Source organism: Rhineura floridana, chromosome 11 (genome assembly GCF_030035675.1).
Source record: "Rhineura floridana isolate rRhiFlo1 chromosome 11, rRhiFlo1.hap2, whole genome shotgun sequence".
Taxonomy (NCBI): domain Eukaryota; kingdom Metazoa; phylum Chordata; class Lepidosauria; order Squamata; family Rhineuridae; genus Rhineura; species Rhineura floridana.
In genome coordinates this window covers 4,273,506-4,289,209 of record NC_084490.1, presented here as the reverse complement: position 1 = coordinate 4,289,209, position 15,704 = coordinate 4,273,506, and the positions used below count along the sequence as shown (strand labels likewise).

The following is a 15,704-nucleotide window of genomic DNA, read 5'->3' as shown; positions in this document are numbered from 1 at the left end:
CATAACCTCAGAGGCACCCTCGCCTCTCTCACAGGGCTTCAGCTTGCGCGGCCTGTGCTCGCTTTGCCGTTTGCTCGCTTCGCGCTTTAGGCAGCAATCCAACGCACACTTACCTGGGAGTAAGCCCCATGGAACCCAGTGGAGCTTACTTCTGCTTAGCCATGCGTTGGATCGCAGCCTTAGCCTACGCGCTCATGCAAAGGGAGGGGCTCCTTCCACACTTTCCTTCCAGTGCCAACCCCCGCCCGCCTGCCTTCGCTGCTTGCTTAGTTCCCACCTCTCTGCAGGAGGTTTGCAGACGGAGGGGAAGCAAAGTGGGAAAGCCAGGCGGAGGCGAGGGGGGGGACCCTGGGAAAGCCTTCCACACGCCAAGGTGCCAATTGCCTCCTGGGCCTCGCCTGCCCTTTGATGCGCCAGAAGCCCACACGAGCCTTCGCGCCCGCCCGAGCCCCCTGGGGGTTTGGAGTAACAGCCGGAGATGGGGGTGGGGAATGGAAGTAGCTCTGGGATCCAGTGAAATCGATCGAATACAGAGCGAAGTGAACAGCACGTGGGCTCGAGCTGCGGTGCTGGAGCGGTGGAGGGAGAGGAGGATACTCTGCACATGCTCAGAGGCACGCTGCTCTTCACTCACGCTTATGTTCTGGGGGAAACTTGGCATCCCGAATAGGTTCGGAGTGGGGCAGACTGAGTCCTAATGAACGGCGGGCCCAAACAACCCAATTGGGTTTAGGTTTTATTTAAAAAAAAACAACACATCCTTTTTCACATAGATAGGCAGGCAGGCAGATAGATACAGCTGTTGATATTGGCAATGCTCACATCTCCGGCCCTGGCCTAAAGCAAAAAGGACCTTTTAATGGGAGGTAAAGAGTGAGACCCTCTAAAAGCAACGGACTTTAAGTCCATTGATTGGGTCTACCATATTTGCGACCTGGGGGGAACAGCCCTCCGTTCAGAACCAGTTATTTTTTTTCTGATATGAGAGGCTCCAGCGAGGGGAAAACCTGCATACTTTAGTAGCAGAGTGTTTTCACGCTCATCACCAAATGCCGGTGAAGAATTTTCACTTCATCAAAGGAGCTATCCAGCTGTTTCTCATGGCGCATTGGTGGTTCAGTGGTAGAATTCTCGCCTGCCACGCGGGAGACCCGGGTTCGATTCCCGGCCAATGCAACTTCATTTTTGTTTTCATAAAGTTTAAAAAGGTAAAGGTGTCCCGCACTTATAGTGCGACTCGACTCGTTTCCAACTCTTAGGGTGACATCTTGCAACGTTTACTAGGCAGACCGTATATGTGCGGTGGGATTGCCAGTTCCGTCCCCGGCCCTTCTTTACCCTGCAGCATATGCCGGATACCCATTTTACCGACCATGGATGGATGGAAGGCTGAGTGAACCTCGACCCCTTTTACCAGAGATTCGACTTCCTCCTTCGGTTGGAATTGAACTCAGGCCCTGAGCAGAGCTTCGGCTGCGTTACCTCCGCTTATCACTCTGTGCCACGGAGGGTCTTTTCATGAGGTTTAACCAACCTAAAAAAAAAAAATCGTTCTTTCCCCCCTCCCCCTCAGCACACCTAATGTTTCGCAATCCACATCGTGCTTATTTTCCTTCTACATTATTGACTACGCTTTTATTAACGTTTATTATCTGAGCCGTGGTCCCTGCGTCTATGCAAGCAGGACCGCTGTTGTGGAAATAAGATTCTTCTTCTTAAATTTCCTTCTTTGTGATCATCTAACTACATTTTATTCTTCGTACAAATCAGCAAAAAGTAGGGATTAGTTATGGGACAAGAAGTCAAAAAGAAACGGAGTTGCATTGGCCGGGAATCGAACCCGGGCCTCCCGCGTGGCAGGCGAGAATTCTACCACTGAACCACCAATGCTTCCTTGTGCGACACTTGCTCTCCGCCTTAGTCATAGTGCCCCACCGCTGTTGCTTCCTTAAGTCACATTCACAGTCCCTATCCTTTCTCTTGGACACTTTGCAATTCACCTTTTTCGTTTCTATTTCAGTCCTGCAAAACTATGGGGGGGGAGGAGAACTTAAAAAAAAAAGAATTAATTTTTTTAAATGTTCCGAGCTCCTTAGATTCCACTTCTGATTTAGCAAACAAACAAAGCCAAAAAAAGAAAGATGAGGGGGGAGCTTGCACTCATTACAGTCACTAAAAATTAAATTTTAAAAAATGAAAAATATCCCCCCTCGCCGCCCAAGGTCCCGTCCTTCTCATGCTGCCATCCCCTCCGCGGGGGTGTCGGCTTGCTGCCTGTTTGCGTGCTACGTGCCTGGGCTGCTCGGATTTCCCAGGGCAATAAAACCGGTCCCCAAATGGGACGCCTGGGCGGTTTTGGCCGAGAGGTGTGAGAAGGCCGTCCCTTGCTTCCCGGGATGTGTGGCGGGCGGCAGCTATAAACGCAGAGCCGAGGCCCAGGTGTGACCCTCACGCCCCGCACCCGGCTCTCTTTCGCGGGCTCTGCTGGGGGGCTGTCTGTCAGTGCCTAGCCAAGACACTTCGCGGGCTCGAATCGAGCGCGCAAGCTTCAGTCCCACTTCGGGGACAGAGAGACAGACGGACAAAAATATATGGACCTTGGGACCCCGCATTTGCAAAATTGCAAAACCCTTTCTAATGTCCATTATTGCGCCGGCTGCAACACCACATTTTGGAAGTGGGGGATTGCAGGCGAGAACTGACGATCCCCAGGCAGTTTTTCGCGATCTCTTGCGCGCGCTCGCCCGCAATGGCCTACCTCACTAGGTTGTTGTGAAATCGGGCGGGGGATGTGAAGCGCTGTGAGCAGTGTCATCTCACCGATATATGAGAGGTGTTCTGTTTCTTTCAAAATAGCGGAGGCGGTGTGTGTGTGGGAGAGATGGAGTGTCTGCCCTTGAAAAAATAAGCACAGCCGCTCGTCAGGCCTTTTGTCACTTTTTCTCCTTCCCTGACCCCCCCCCTCCGCAGCTGTGCCTTCACACCAACTTTTAGGGTTTCCTTTTTCCCCATTTGGTAGACTTTCACAGCTCCTGATGTTGTCTTGGGAGAGGGGAGTATCTACTTGCCACACCCACCTCTTCCTCACCCCCTCCGAATCCTTGTTCCACTTTCCCTATTCTCTTCCACCCCCCAACAACATGGACACTCTGTAAAAAAAACCCCACTCTTCCTGCTAAATGTGTTTAATAAGAGATTCTGGGTCCCCACGCCCCGCCAGCAACTCCTCTTCTTAATCTCAGATGCCTTGTATTCGTGATTGATTAGTGATGTGGGGAAAGCACTCTGTGCATGCTCAGAGGCGCTGTTTACCTGATCACACAGCAAGTGAGCCTTGGCTTAGATTCAGCCTGACCGTTCCCCTGGGTTAGGAAGGCTTTCTTGTGGAAGGGCTGCCGTGCCTTTTGGCCACTACACGAGAGGGAGTTAAGTCCAGCATTGTTTTTACTTTATTTAAAGGGAAACATAATAATTTGAAAGCCAAAAGCCTTATTTCTAAATTACTGGCAACCAATCATTTTGCACATACATTACACATAAGCACACAACTACTTCCTTTGACACTTTTCATTTCAGATATGAAGCCCTAGCCCTGGTACTGGTCAGGAAATAATTCACTTTTGCTGTGGATCTGAGTCAAAACAGCCCACACATTTGACATTTGACAGCATTCCAGAATTCAAATTCTTACTTTTCCTATAAGAAAGAACAGCACCTTTGAAATCAACGTTCTGGATAAATATTTCCACTTTAGCTTTCTTTTTAAAAACCAAAAACCCTCTCTTAGGGATTAATCAAAAGGCCAAAACGTTCAGCATTCATTTTTGCAAGATTCACTGGACACGGCTGGGCATGAAGAAATCTGTGGTCACACCGCTGCTGTTGATTTTTAACTCCCTTTTCACTCCCTTGCTCTTGCTTAAAAGCCTCCCAAACCCAACCTGGACTCTAACTGGAAATTTGGAGAAAGAGAGAATCAAATATGACATTAAATGTTTGCGAACCGCTCTGACCTAAGTAGAGGGGGTTGACGAGCCCTTTCCAGTACTTGACTGCGTGGGTTGGCGAGGGACGAGAGGCACAATCCTTGGTTGTGTGGGGGGTTTTGCTGGGGGGAGAAGGAGGCATTGCCTAATTGTGCAAGAGTTTTTCCTGTTGTGCGCTCTTCCCACAGCGCGCGTGTGTGTGCATGTGCGCGCCACTGGAAGCGACAGAGCCAGCCCCCAAAGTGTGGGATGCGCCTGAAGGGTCATTGACGACGCCGGGAAAGGCGGGGGGGGGCTGGCTCGCTTGACCCTCCTCCTCCTCCTCCCCCTGGGAGAAAGGCAGGCTCGCCGGGACAGAGCCCAGAGGCTTCGGAGGCGATGGTGACTACAGAGAGCTCCGAGGGCGGAGGAGCGAGAAAGGTACCTGGCCTGCATCGCGGGAAGGCAGGCGGCGTTTGCAGGAGCTGGCTGGCGGCTCCGGGGGCAGGGGGGTGGAGGGATCGCTGTGGATCGCAGGCAGTGGGTAGGCGTTGGGACCGGGAATTTTTTATTTTATTTTATTACCTTTTAGTACATTTCTGTGCCACTTTTTCTCCAAGGGGCTCAAGGTAGTTCTCTCCCCCGGCCCCTTCTTAGGGTACTTTCGCACAGCCCGAAACGGTAGGTCAGGCTAAGAGACTGTGACTAGCCCTGGGTCACCCTGTGAGGATTTGAGCCCTGGGCCTCCTAGTCCGACAATTTATCTGGGGGGCTCCCCCTTGACTTGCCCTGAAATGAAGAGCGCATCACCCCTGGTGAGGTGCCTCTGTTTCCCTCGTTCATGACATCTCAATGGGATTTTAAAACAGTCCACTTCACACAGGCATTTGAGGCCTGGAATATATTGCTTTTCTTGGCTACTATGAACTGATTTAGCTGGGATGTTTGATTGCTTTTAAATGTTTTTCTTTTTAAAAAATTATTTGTTTTTGCTGTTTTCTTGCTTGCACCCCTGGGTGCCTTTGGGAGGAAGGGCAGGATAGAAATTAGTGAACTAACTAATTGTGTCAATCTTAGAACAGCACAGATTACCCTTCTCCCCTTCGGTCTTACGCTAAGACAGCCTTCACCAACCTGCTGCCCTCTAAGTGTTGTTGGACTACCATTCTCATCAGCTGATGGAAATTGTAGTCCAACAACATCTGGAGGGCACCAGGTTGGCAAAGGCTGAGGTAAGGGAGCCATCCATTTGGCTTGCACTTTTAACACCATATGTCTGCTGAGCAGAGCTTGGAAAAGTTACTTTTTTGAACTACAACTCCCATCAGCCCCAGCCAGCATGGTGCTGGCTGGGGCTGATGGGAGATGTAGTTCAAACAAGTAACTTTGCCAAGCTCTGCTGCTGAGGCTGCAATCCTATATATAATGTACACACTTCCTTGGGAATAAGTCTTATACAACTCAAAGGGAGAGAAGAGGGCTTACTTCTGAGTAAAGACATATATTTTTTTCTTGGCGATCACTCGTGACCGAGTAAGATTGTCTTCCAAAATATAGTCTTTAACAATGGATACTTCTGAATCTGTATCCACTGTGGATGTACCAGACCATGACTAGGGGCTTCTGGATTTCACAGTCATGCCCCAGTCGCCATTTGCCAATTGCCAAGGTACTTTTATTATGGAAGACGCCTGTGCATGAATTTGTTTTATGTGGGGAGATCGGTGCACCACAATCAACACACAATCTTAACAGAAAAAGGCATTGATCCAATGGCATGCATACCATGACGATTGGAAGTCCTTTGCACTGTATGGGCTGCATCCAGAGTAGACCCAGTGAAACTGGTGGACCTAAGATAGTCATGCCTGTTATTTTCAATGGGTTTACTCTGAGTAGGAGTAACTTTGGAGACAACCGTAAATGGCTAACATAACAAGCATGTGTTGAGTCTGCAATGAAGGCTTGATTGGATCTCCCACTTCAAAAAGTGGTGGTGGATCGGGGCCTCTGTGTGTGTGGGCAGGGAGGTCCAACCCTTTCCCTCCATGCCATGCCAGATCCAAATCAACTCCTCCCTTCCAGAGCTGCTATTAGCTACAGAAGGGAAAGCATATAGGCACAGAGTAGTATCCAGTGATAGTTCTACTCATACCCATTGAGGGTCTGAGTTATTGAGGGGGCCGGGGAATAGGGATGGCTAACTTAGGTTTATTCATTTCAGTGGGTCTACTCTTAGTTGAATACAACCCACAGGTATATCCATGATAATGATCATATCCAAAGTGGTGTGTGTTTATCTGAGGAGGGATATTTTTGTCTGTTTGGTGGTTATACCAAAGGGATTTATAGAATTCTAGCAAGGACCTGGAAATTAATAATGCTGTTCTTTTGTTTTCTTTTAACTAGGGAAAATGTGTTTTGCACACAAGGTTACAAACTTCTCTATAGCTAGCAGAAGGCCTGGAGGATTTTACTGTGGGAAAGGGAAGATTCTCCAGGATGAAACCAGGAGTTGGGGGTGGGTGGGAGATTGAGGTGGGTGGTTGGATTGAGGGAGAATTGAAGCTGAAAGAGGAAAAGGACTTTGCAGCAAGCAAGGACGTAGGTTGTTCCAGGCAGAAATGAGCCTTGGTTGTGCTTGGCACCTCTCTCTTGATGAATTAACGGGGAGACCAAAGAAATTGCTTCCCAAGCCTTTGAGGAGGAGGTAGATTTTGAAGTGCGGGAGGAGATACTGAGTTAAAGGGGAAAGTGTTCATTATGTAGTGAGGGATCTAGTGTGTGTTTTTTTTATTTTTTTGCAGAAGATGCCTGTACAGTCTGGGCAGCAGTGATGGCATTGTGGGGGAGGGGGAGAAATGCCAGGAAAGGCCCGGGGGTGGGGGCAGAGTGCAATTCACCGGATGGGTAGGTTTGTCCCTTATGCTAGATTTCTGAAAAAGAAAAGGGGAAAGTCTATTTCTCTAAATCCCTGTTGATGGAAGCTTTTCAAGCAAGTGTGCCTAGATCACACAGCATGATCTGAATGCCAAGATGTTGATGATTTGTGTGTGGGGAAGTGCCTTGCATTCCAGAAAGCACAGGGATCCGGCTATTTGTCTCTCTGCCTCTAGGGGGCAGTAGTAGTTACCAGCGGGCCTCCGAAGCACACCCAATCAGTCCTCTCTCGCACACTCTGTGTCCCCCATGCGCATGTGTGGACACAGGAGCTGGTTAAAAATGAGGCAGCAGCAAGCCAAATGGGAGGGAAGGAAAGAGCAGGCAGATGAGGGAGGGACAGGCAGGTCACATTCCCACCAGACATTTATCCCACTTTAAACAGTCCTGGCTTCTCCCAAAGCATCCTGGGAAGGGTCCTGAGAGTTATTCTCCTCACAGAGCTACTGTTTCCAGAGTTCTCTGGGAAGAGGGACTCCCTGTTGAACCACTCTGATAGTTGTAGCCCTGTGAGGAGAATAGGGGTCTCCTGACAGCACCCTTTATAAACTACACTTCCCAGGACTCTTTGGGGCAAGCCAGGACTGTGTAAAGTGGAATAACAGTGGAAGAAATATCTGGTGTGAATGTGGTCACAGAGCAGGTGGCAGAGTGTGTGGGAAGGAACACAGGCATCTCAAAGCTGCCTACACATCATATGTATAAATCACATTTAAATTACACACACACACACCCAAAGAATCCTGGGAACTGTAGCTCACCCTCACAGAGCCACAAATTCTAACACCCTTAACAAACTACAGTTCCCAGGATTCGGGGGGAGGGGGATGTGCCTTAAATGTATGGAAAGCAGCTCAAGTCAGACCATTCGCCTGTCAGTATTGTCTACACCAGGAGTCTCCAACTTTTTTGGACTCGGGCCACATTTGGAAATCTAAGGAATTGTTGTTTCTTATACCCATTTCACAGAAGACTCCCTAAAGAAAAGGCAAGTCACCTACACACATTCAAAAACAAATAAAAGCAGGCAAAGAAAGCAGACAATCCCCCCCCCTCCAAAACAAACCAAGAACAAAGACCAAAGATCAGCATTTAAAAATTGGGAAGGGAGGTCTTGGGAGGCACCAAGAGGAGTGTCTAAGGACACCACAGCAACACTGAGTGGCAGTGACTCTCCGGGGTTTTAGAGAGGATCACTTGGAAATGCTATCTGGGATTGAAGCTGGGGACATTCTGCACGCAAAGCAGGTGCCCAACCCTGACTGAGCTGCATCCCTTCCCATAGAAGAGAAAGAAGGAGCAGAGGGAGACAAAAGGGATGGCTGGACTGAGGGCGAAGGAAAGACGTAGCACCATGGGGTGCTGCACCCCCTTTGGGACCCTCTGCTTTAATCACACTCACTCACACCCACAGACTTCAGCCTGCCTGCCTGGTCTCATACTACGGTTGCCAGGTTCTTGGCCTGAGACTGATCCTGTATCTTTAGGAGAAGAGAAGAGAAAGTCAGCCAAGTGCAGGTGTTCTTGCAACTCTGTAATGGGGAAAACCACAAGGTGGAATTCTCCCTTCCCTCTGCACAACTTTTAAAGGTACAGAAGACCTCTTGGTTGCCAGGCCCAGCCTCTAAGAGGTCTTCTGTATCTTTAAAAGTTGTGCAGGGGGAAGGGAGAATTCCACCTTGTGGTTTTTCCCATTACAGAGTTGCAAGAACACCTGCACTTGGCTGACCTTCTCTTCTCCTAAAGATACAGGATCAGTCTCAGGCCATGGACCTGGCAACCCTATCTCCTACCACACAAGAGGGTGTGTGTGTGTCATGCAGGGTGGTGGAGTGGAGGGTTAAAGAGGGGAGAGAAGTGGAACTGGGTAAAGATGGCCAGGAGCTGGAAAGGTGTCATGGAGGGAGAGGGAAGGAAGAGTCTCCCTCCAGTGAGGGCAATGGGGGAGAGGGGAGGTGAAAGGACAAAGGGCACAGGGCCGGGCCAAGATATTGTGCTGCCTGCCCTGAGGAGAAGGACACGATGGTGCTACCTCCATCTTCCAGCTTCCAATGGTGGCTGGACAGGAAGTTGAATTTTAGACCCCATCTGCACTATACATTTGAAGCGGTATTATATCACTTGAGCAGCCATGGCTTCCCCCAAAGAATCCTGGGAAGGGTAGTTTGTGAAGGGCACTGAGAGTTGTTGTGAGACACACACACCCCATTCCCCTCACAGAGCTACAATTCTCAGAGTACACTTACACTGGGAGGAGGGAGTGATTGTTAAACCGCATCAGTAATTGCCAATCAATTGTGGCAAACTCCCCATCCAACTGCAGCCATTTTGTGAGTGGCTCGGGCCTGCTCCATTTTGTGACTGGCGGTGGGCCCAGTCATTGTCATCCCTCTCAAGTTTGGAGTAGAACGCCTGAGAACCCCTGGCTGAGGGAATGTCACTTAGAGGATGTTTTAAAAATTGAGTGACTCATACATTGAATCAATAATAATAAATGAAATGCAGCTCTGAAATGGTAAAATGTTGGGCCTTAAACTCAACCTTGGAAGTCAGCCCCCCCCCCGACCTGGAAACCCCACCATGAGCCCAGATCCAGGAGTGTGCAGGGCCGACTTATCCATTAGGCACAGTAGGCACAGTGCCTAGGGCCCACGATACTTTTAGGGGCCCATGAAAATGTTTTAATTTCTTTTAAAATCAGAAGAAGAAAAATGAACTTTTAGGGTCGAAGAAAATGTTTTAATTTTTTTCTCACATCAGAAAAAAATGAAAATGTTAAGGCCCACGAAAATCTATTAAATTTTGCCTAAAACAGAAAAAAAATGTTGAAGTATTCAAAGTTATATCAAAAATAATTTTTAATATTGATATTATTATGGAGGAAGGGGCCCACGAAGGCAAAAGTGCCTAGGGCCCACGAAAGTCATAATGCGGCCCTGGGAGGATGGCTTGTGACTGGAGTTACTATTCAGTATCATCATTTTAGGGGCTAAAGCCTAGCTTTGGAGTACGGATTCTGGGGCTCAGCTCCAATATGGGGAGAGTGCAGTTGCCCTCTGGTCCTGCTTTCAGGTTTCCCTTTGGGGCATCTGGTTGGCCACTGTGAGAACAAAATGCTGGACTAGAGGGGTCTATCTTATGTCCTTAAGCCTAGGCAAGAAACAGCATGTATTGGCTAGGCTAAATACTACTCAGTTGTGAATGAATGAATGAATGAATGAATGAAGGGGGGGGGGAAGCAATATTACTGTTATAAGTCTTTTTCTCAGAAGGCCTCCGCTGCTGTTGATACAGAGTGAAAAAGATGCAAATTGAATGTCATGCTGAATAATAAATGTGCAACTCATTTCGTATTGTTTGATTTGGGCCAAATTATGGGTTAATAAAGAGCACTGTTCATAGACCTGATCATAGGAAAGAGAGGATCCCTGCATTGGTGTGTGTGTGTGTCTGCCTGCCTGCCTTTCCGTCTGTCCAAGTGCTGCCCGCCCCATCCAGGGGTCAACCCCCAAATTGTTTGTCTGTTCAGATGCTGAAGCCCCTGGTGGAGAAGCGCCGGCGTGACCGTATCAATAGGAGCCTGGAGGAATTGCGCCTGCTCCTTCTGCAAAGAACCCAATGCCAGGTCGGTGAGCCGTGCCCCCTGCAGCCAGCCTGCCCCCCCTCCCCGGTCCCCCTCCCCTGAAAGTCCTATGTACGACTTCTCCATAAGAGCACAACAGCTGCCATTTGGGATCCTGTCAGTACTGTAATCCAAATTAACTTTGTGGTCTTCAGATTTCCTAGGAGGCTTTAGAATGAACTGAACTGAACTTAAAAGTGCATTGAAGTGGATTGTGCATTTATTTATTTTTAACTGCCAGCAGGTGGAGCTATTGCTCTACATGGCTGTTCTCTAAAGGAACGCTTTGGTTAAAGGAATGGCAAGACCAGGTGATGTTGTTAAAATGGCAAAGAAATAGGTGGCTGGACACTTGATCAGGTATTCTCTGTGGTTATTCCTGTCTTGTCCATCGTCTCCACAGCTTTTGGCAGAGATTCCCCAATAATAACTAGGGCTCTGTAGTGAGTTGTGGAACACTTGTGATTGGTTAACATCAGTAGATCCTGTGGGGAGGGAGGGGGTCAGCACATGTGTGAATCTGGGGCAGGAGATAAGAGGCCTGCCTGCTTTAAGACCATCTTAAGACTGAATCCTTATCCATTTCCAAACTTGGCTAATATGAATTAGTTGGGACAGTAAATTAATCCCTTTATCAGGACCAACCCATGTTCACAATATGGGCTTAAGACTTTGAGTTACACAGAATTCTTCCTCAAGCTAATGTTAAAAGGGGAGGGAGGAAGAGAGATTCCTTGGAGAGGGAATCAGCTGAATCCTTTACTCAAAGCTGCCCGATGCTTCCAGTGGAGCTTTCGAAGCAATTTATAAACATGAGAGATACAGAGACTGCGGTCATCTGCTAAAAGCCACAGCTCCAAGCCCTTTTTCTAAGCTTGGATATGTGAGGGTTTGGTTTTTGGTGGCGAGGGAACAGTGCATGTTGCAATCGTCCGCACAAGAGCATATCTGTGGATGGCACAGCCTGAGCATGTGTAGAAGTCATTGCCTTGTTTAAATCAGCAGCACCCCTGAGTTAAGATGGGCATCCATCTGTCCAAAACAAAAAAACCCACCACGTTTGTAAGAGCATCCAAAGAGCCCTGCTTGGCTGGACCAAAGGTCCGTCCAGTTGAGTATTCCCTTGTCAATAGCAGCTACCCACATGCCAGCTTTGACGCCCACAAGCAGGGCACAAAGGTGGCAATCTTTCCTCATAGTTTACCTCCCCCCCAGCAATGGGGTTCAGAGACTCCACTTATCTATTAGGGACCCTCACTTTGTCTGCATACAGAGGAATATTAGAAGCTGAATCAGATTCATTGGTCCATGTAGCTCAGTAATGGCTACACTGACTGGCAGTTTCAGGCAGGATTCTCTCCCAAACCTACCTGCAGGTACCAGGGACTGAACTTGGGATCTTCTGCATGCAAATCAGTTGCTCTTCCACTAAATTACTGCCCATTCCCAGCAAAAAAAAAAAATTCCCTTCAGCCACCTTCTTCTCGGACCTCTTTATTTACAGACTCTGAAGAATCCCAAGGTGGAGAAGGCAGAGATCTTGGAGATTGCCGTAGGACACCTGCAGGAGATGAACTCTGCTAAACCCCAGGGTACAATTGACCTGCATGGTGGGGGTGAGGGAGGATGCAGAGCTTGGAAAAGTTACTTTTTAAAACTACAACTCCCATCAGCCCCAGCCAACATGGCCACTAGATTGGCCTGATAGGAGTTGTAGTTCAAAAAAGTAACTTTTCCAAGCTCTGCGCCGAGGATGTATGTGGATAATATATTGTTATGGGTTTGGGGTTGATGATTTCTATGAGTCCCCTTCCAGCCTGTGATTTGGAGCGTTGCGCCTGGGGGTGAGAAACCCACTTTGCTTAGGCTGGAAGGGGACTCATAGAAATCATCCATCTCAACCCCAAACCCATAACAATATTTAAGGAACCTGGGCTGCCCAGGGCCATAAGCCAGGGGTGAATCCTGGCAACAAGGTAAAAAAAAGGGAAGGAGTTGAACTCTGCATTTCTGCTTTGCTCCCTGTTCTTCAGGGAGAGAGTCCATTTCCTTTGGAGAAGAAAGCCTTGGGGAGTGTCAGAGTATCAGAAAGTGGGTTCCTTTTAAAATGCATAGTAGAAGAAGAGATGGGACTGGTAGGGCAAGAAGGAGGGAGAATAGCAGTAGGTTGGCCAAGCCAATGCCAGGCAGAGCTGCCCTCTGACTGGTTTTAACTAAGATGGCAGGCAGGTGGAGGCTGGCTGAGGGCAGTGCCCCCTTCGCCCGAATCAGCCAGCCTGCCCTGGTGGACATCTAGGGTCTCTCAGCAAGGCTATATCCAGGGCACAATCACTGCATGTGCCAGGATCTAGCAGGCTGTGGTCAAACTTGGCTGCTTCTGCTGTGGTCTTACCTAAGGGACAATCCATTGATTGGTGTTCACACATCTCATGGCGACTTAATCTCACTCAGCCCTTGACTAGCCGAGCACGTGACCTACCTCTGTTTGGGGGGAAAATGTGCGTAAGGTGACGACAAAGCTTTGTTCGTGGGACTTCTTATTCCATTATGGCTTTTTCATGCATGCAAGCCACCCTGTCATTATTGATCTTTAAAATGTAAAATAATAATAGTAAAAAATTAAAATGCATCAATCACCCTCTATAGCAGGAGTAGGGAACTTTTTGCAGCCCAAGGGCCACATTCCCTAGTGGGGAACCTTCGGGGGGGCCCACATGCCAGTGGTGGGTGTGGCCAAAGGCAAAAGTGGGTGGGGCCACTTTATACTGTAGGGCTACATTCCAGCCATACAAAAACCAGAGGTTTTTGTACACAGCTCTCCCCATCCATCATCCAGGCAAAACCATTCAAGGAGCGTGTGGAGCAGGCCCAGTGATGGGTGTGGTCTGGGGAAAGGGGTGTGGCCTATAGAGAGGATGTAGCTTACAGAGAGTCGCACGGGTCAGATAGGGAGGCGCAAAGGGCAAGATCTGGCTCCTGGGCCTGGGCTTCACCAACCCTGGGATACAGATTGTGCTTATCTTCATAGTGTTTGAATGACCAGCCTTCTCCCTGGCTTTCCATTTCACCCTCCCAGGAGCTGACCTTTCTGAAGACGGGACTCTCCAGACATGTTACATGATAGGATTTCGGGAATGCCTGCTAGGCCTGGCAGCCTTCATCCAACAAGCCCACCCTTCGGTCCAGAGCCACCTGTTGGATACCTTGCATCTCTACCTCGCCTCCAAGCCGGAACCTCAGAACCAAGACTGGAGTCTGGCCATCTTCTCTCCTAGCTCTTCCTCGGAGGAATCGCCTCCAAGGACACCCGAGGGCTTCTGCTCGCCCGAGAAGAAGTTGAACGGACCGTTACAGAGTCCGGACCCCCCATGTTCCAGCACGGGACAACTTGGAAGCCAACAGAGACACAGCCACAAGAGTGCTACCTTGACCAAAAGAATTTTGCCCCCGCCGCCAGCTTTTTGGCGGCCTTGGCCCTAAAGTGTGGAGTCTCCTGCCCTCACCTCTGCCCAAACATTTCTGTACATAATGAAACCGTCGTGATGAGATCACACTGGCAGGTGACTTTGCAATATATAGTATCACAGATGTAACCCGATCACATAAATGTAGCACTCTCCTCTGAGAAAGCTAAATGATTTCTTAGGGACTAGTAGCTTGGGCCTTCACCTAGTGACTCAACAGTATCTACACACCTAGCACAGTGGGCGGGGTTGTGTGGGGGTTTTTTGTTTGAGGTCAGGTTAACCCCAAAAGATCCAAAAGCAAAAAGGTGGTTTGCAGACTGGTGCTTTGGACTCCTGAGAGGACTTTGGAGGTAAGTAAAGGGTTGTTTGGAAGCAGGATCACCAGTTCATTTTCTGAGTGAGACACGTTTGCCTCTGTTCAGCTGTTGAGGGGCAGGGAGAAATCCAGGGCATGCAACTTCTCCCACCACTGATGCTCTGCAATGGGAAAAGCTGGACTCACTGGAGCTGCGAAAGCTCTGGAAACTGTTTTAAGGAATCACAGAATCATAGTAGAGTTGGAAGGGGCCTCTAAGGCCATCAAGTCAAACCCCTTGTTCAATGCAGGAATCCAAATCAAAGCATTCCCGAAGATGGCTGTCCAGCTGCCTCTTGAATGCCTCCAGTGTTGGAGAGGCGCTTGCAAGTTGCAACCTGCAGGGTAAGGGCCCAAAGGAGCATATCAACTGCTTTGCTTAACCGTCAGCATCCTGGTAAGCTAGAGGTGTTCACTTTTTTTGTCTTGTGTAGGCAACATGCCTTTTGCCGAATGATCATGACCCCAGTAGTGGACTTTCGAGGGCCGGGATGGGGAACCTGTGGCCCACCAGGTCTTGCTGGACTCCACTCCCGTCATCCCTGAGACAACTGGCCCTACTGGCTGATGGGAAATGGGGCCTAACAAGACCTGGAAAGCCACAGGTTCGTCATCCTTGTTCTAGGGGACAACAAAGGGACGATCTGGGCTCCAACTGGGAGAAACGGCAGCATAGAAATCTAATAAATATATAAATAAAACAGACCTTGTTAGAAACTGGAGTGGAAGAGACTGTCTCTGAATGTAACATACAGGAAATCTGATTTTCATACACCTGTGTATACATCATAATTCCTGTAGAATTAAGGTTGTTTGCTTTTGGATGCGTGAGTGACTGAGTGTGTGCCTGAATTTCCAAATCTGTATATTTGCAAACATGTCACTACTACATGTGTGTTTGAAATCAAAACAAGTAATTTTTCCCTATTTAGTTCTTTTAAAAATAGCTTTAATTGCCTTTTCTCTTTTCTGCAAACTTTCAGGTATTTCTAAAAAAATTTTTTTTTAAAGGTATTGGCTTGTATTTGGAAGTTCTCATTTTTGGTTGGTTGTTTAAATCATCCCTGCAGGTGGCTTCTTGCATTGAAATCTATATGTACCATATAATAAAATGTATATCTACTGAAAACCTGTGGAGGTATTCACTCTTTTCTTGTATTCAAACATTTTCCAAGGAAGAAGTATATTTTTCACATGAGGAAAACAAAAATTAAAACAATAACTAGTATTAAGGACTGTATAACAAAATGTATATGTCTGTATCTCTTTTCTATGCATTTTCCTGCTTTTTAAATATTTCTAACAAAGATTTCAAAGTGTGAATTACCTGATTATCTCCAGTATCCAAGAAACCT

General features: G+C 48.2%; 1 protein-coding gene and 2 non-coding genes across 3 annotated transcripts; 2 read left to right on the top strand and 1 right to left on the bottom strand.

Moving 5' to 3' along the window:
* Nucleotides 1-1,105: 1,105 nt before the first annotated feature.
* TRNAG-GCC (transfer RNA glycine (anticodon GCC)) lies at nucleotides 1,106-1,176 on the top strand. Its single transcript has one exon. It is a non-coding gene; the product is annotated as a tRNA-Gly (tRNA).
* A 643-nt stretch (nucleotides 1,177-1,819) lies between these two features.
* Nucleotides 1,820-1,890, bottom strand: TRNAG-GCC (transfer RNA glycine (anticodon GCC)). Its single transcript has one exon. It is a non-coding gene; the product is annotated as a tRNA-Gly (tRNA).
* Nucleotides 1,891-4,217: 2,327 nt separating this feature from the next.
* On the top strand, nucleotides 4,218-15,461 carry HES7 (hes family bHLH transcription factor 7). Its single transcript, XM_061589144.1, has 4 exons — nucleotides 4,218-4,406; nucleotides 10,435-10,530; nucleotides 12,032-12,119; nucleotides 13,604-15,461. Exons 1-4 carry the CDS (start codon nucleotides 4,365-4,367, stop codon nucleotides 14,005-14,007), a joined length of 630 nt encoding a protein of 209 aa, XP_061445128.1. The 5' UTR covers nucleotides 4,218-4,364; the 3' UTR covers nucleotides 14,008-15,461.
* The last annotated feature ends 243 nt before the right edge of the window (nucleotides 15,462-15,704 follow it).

What these genes read in the sequence shown, in the direction of transcription:
- HES7 (XM_061589144.1), top strand. Translation starts at nt 4,365, where the DNA reads ATGGTGACTACAGAGAGCTCCGAGGGCGGAGGAGCGAGAAAG. An exon ending in AGGGCGGAGGAGCGAGAAAG is followed by an intron (nt 4,407 to 10,434) that starts GTACCTGGCCTG and finishes TTGTCTGTTCAG; the next exon opens with ATGCTGAAGCCCCTGGTGGA. An exon ending in TGCAAAGAACCCAATGCCAG is followed by an intron (nt 10,531 to 12,031) that starts GTCGGTGAGCCG and finishes CTTTATTTACAG; the next exon opens with ACTCTGAAGAATCCCAAGGT.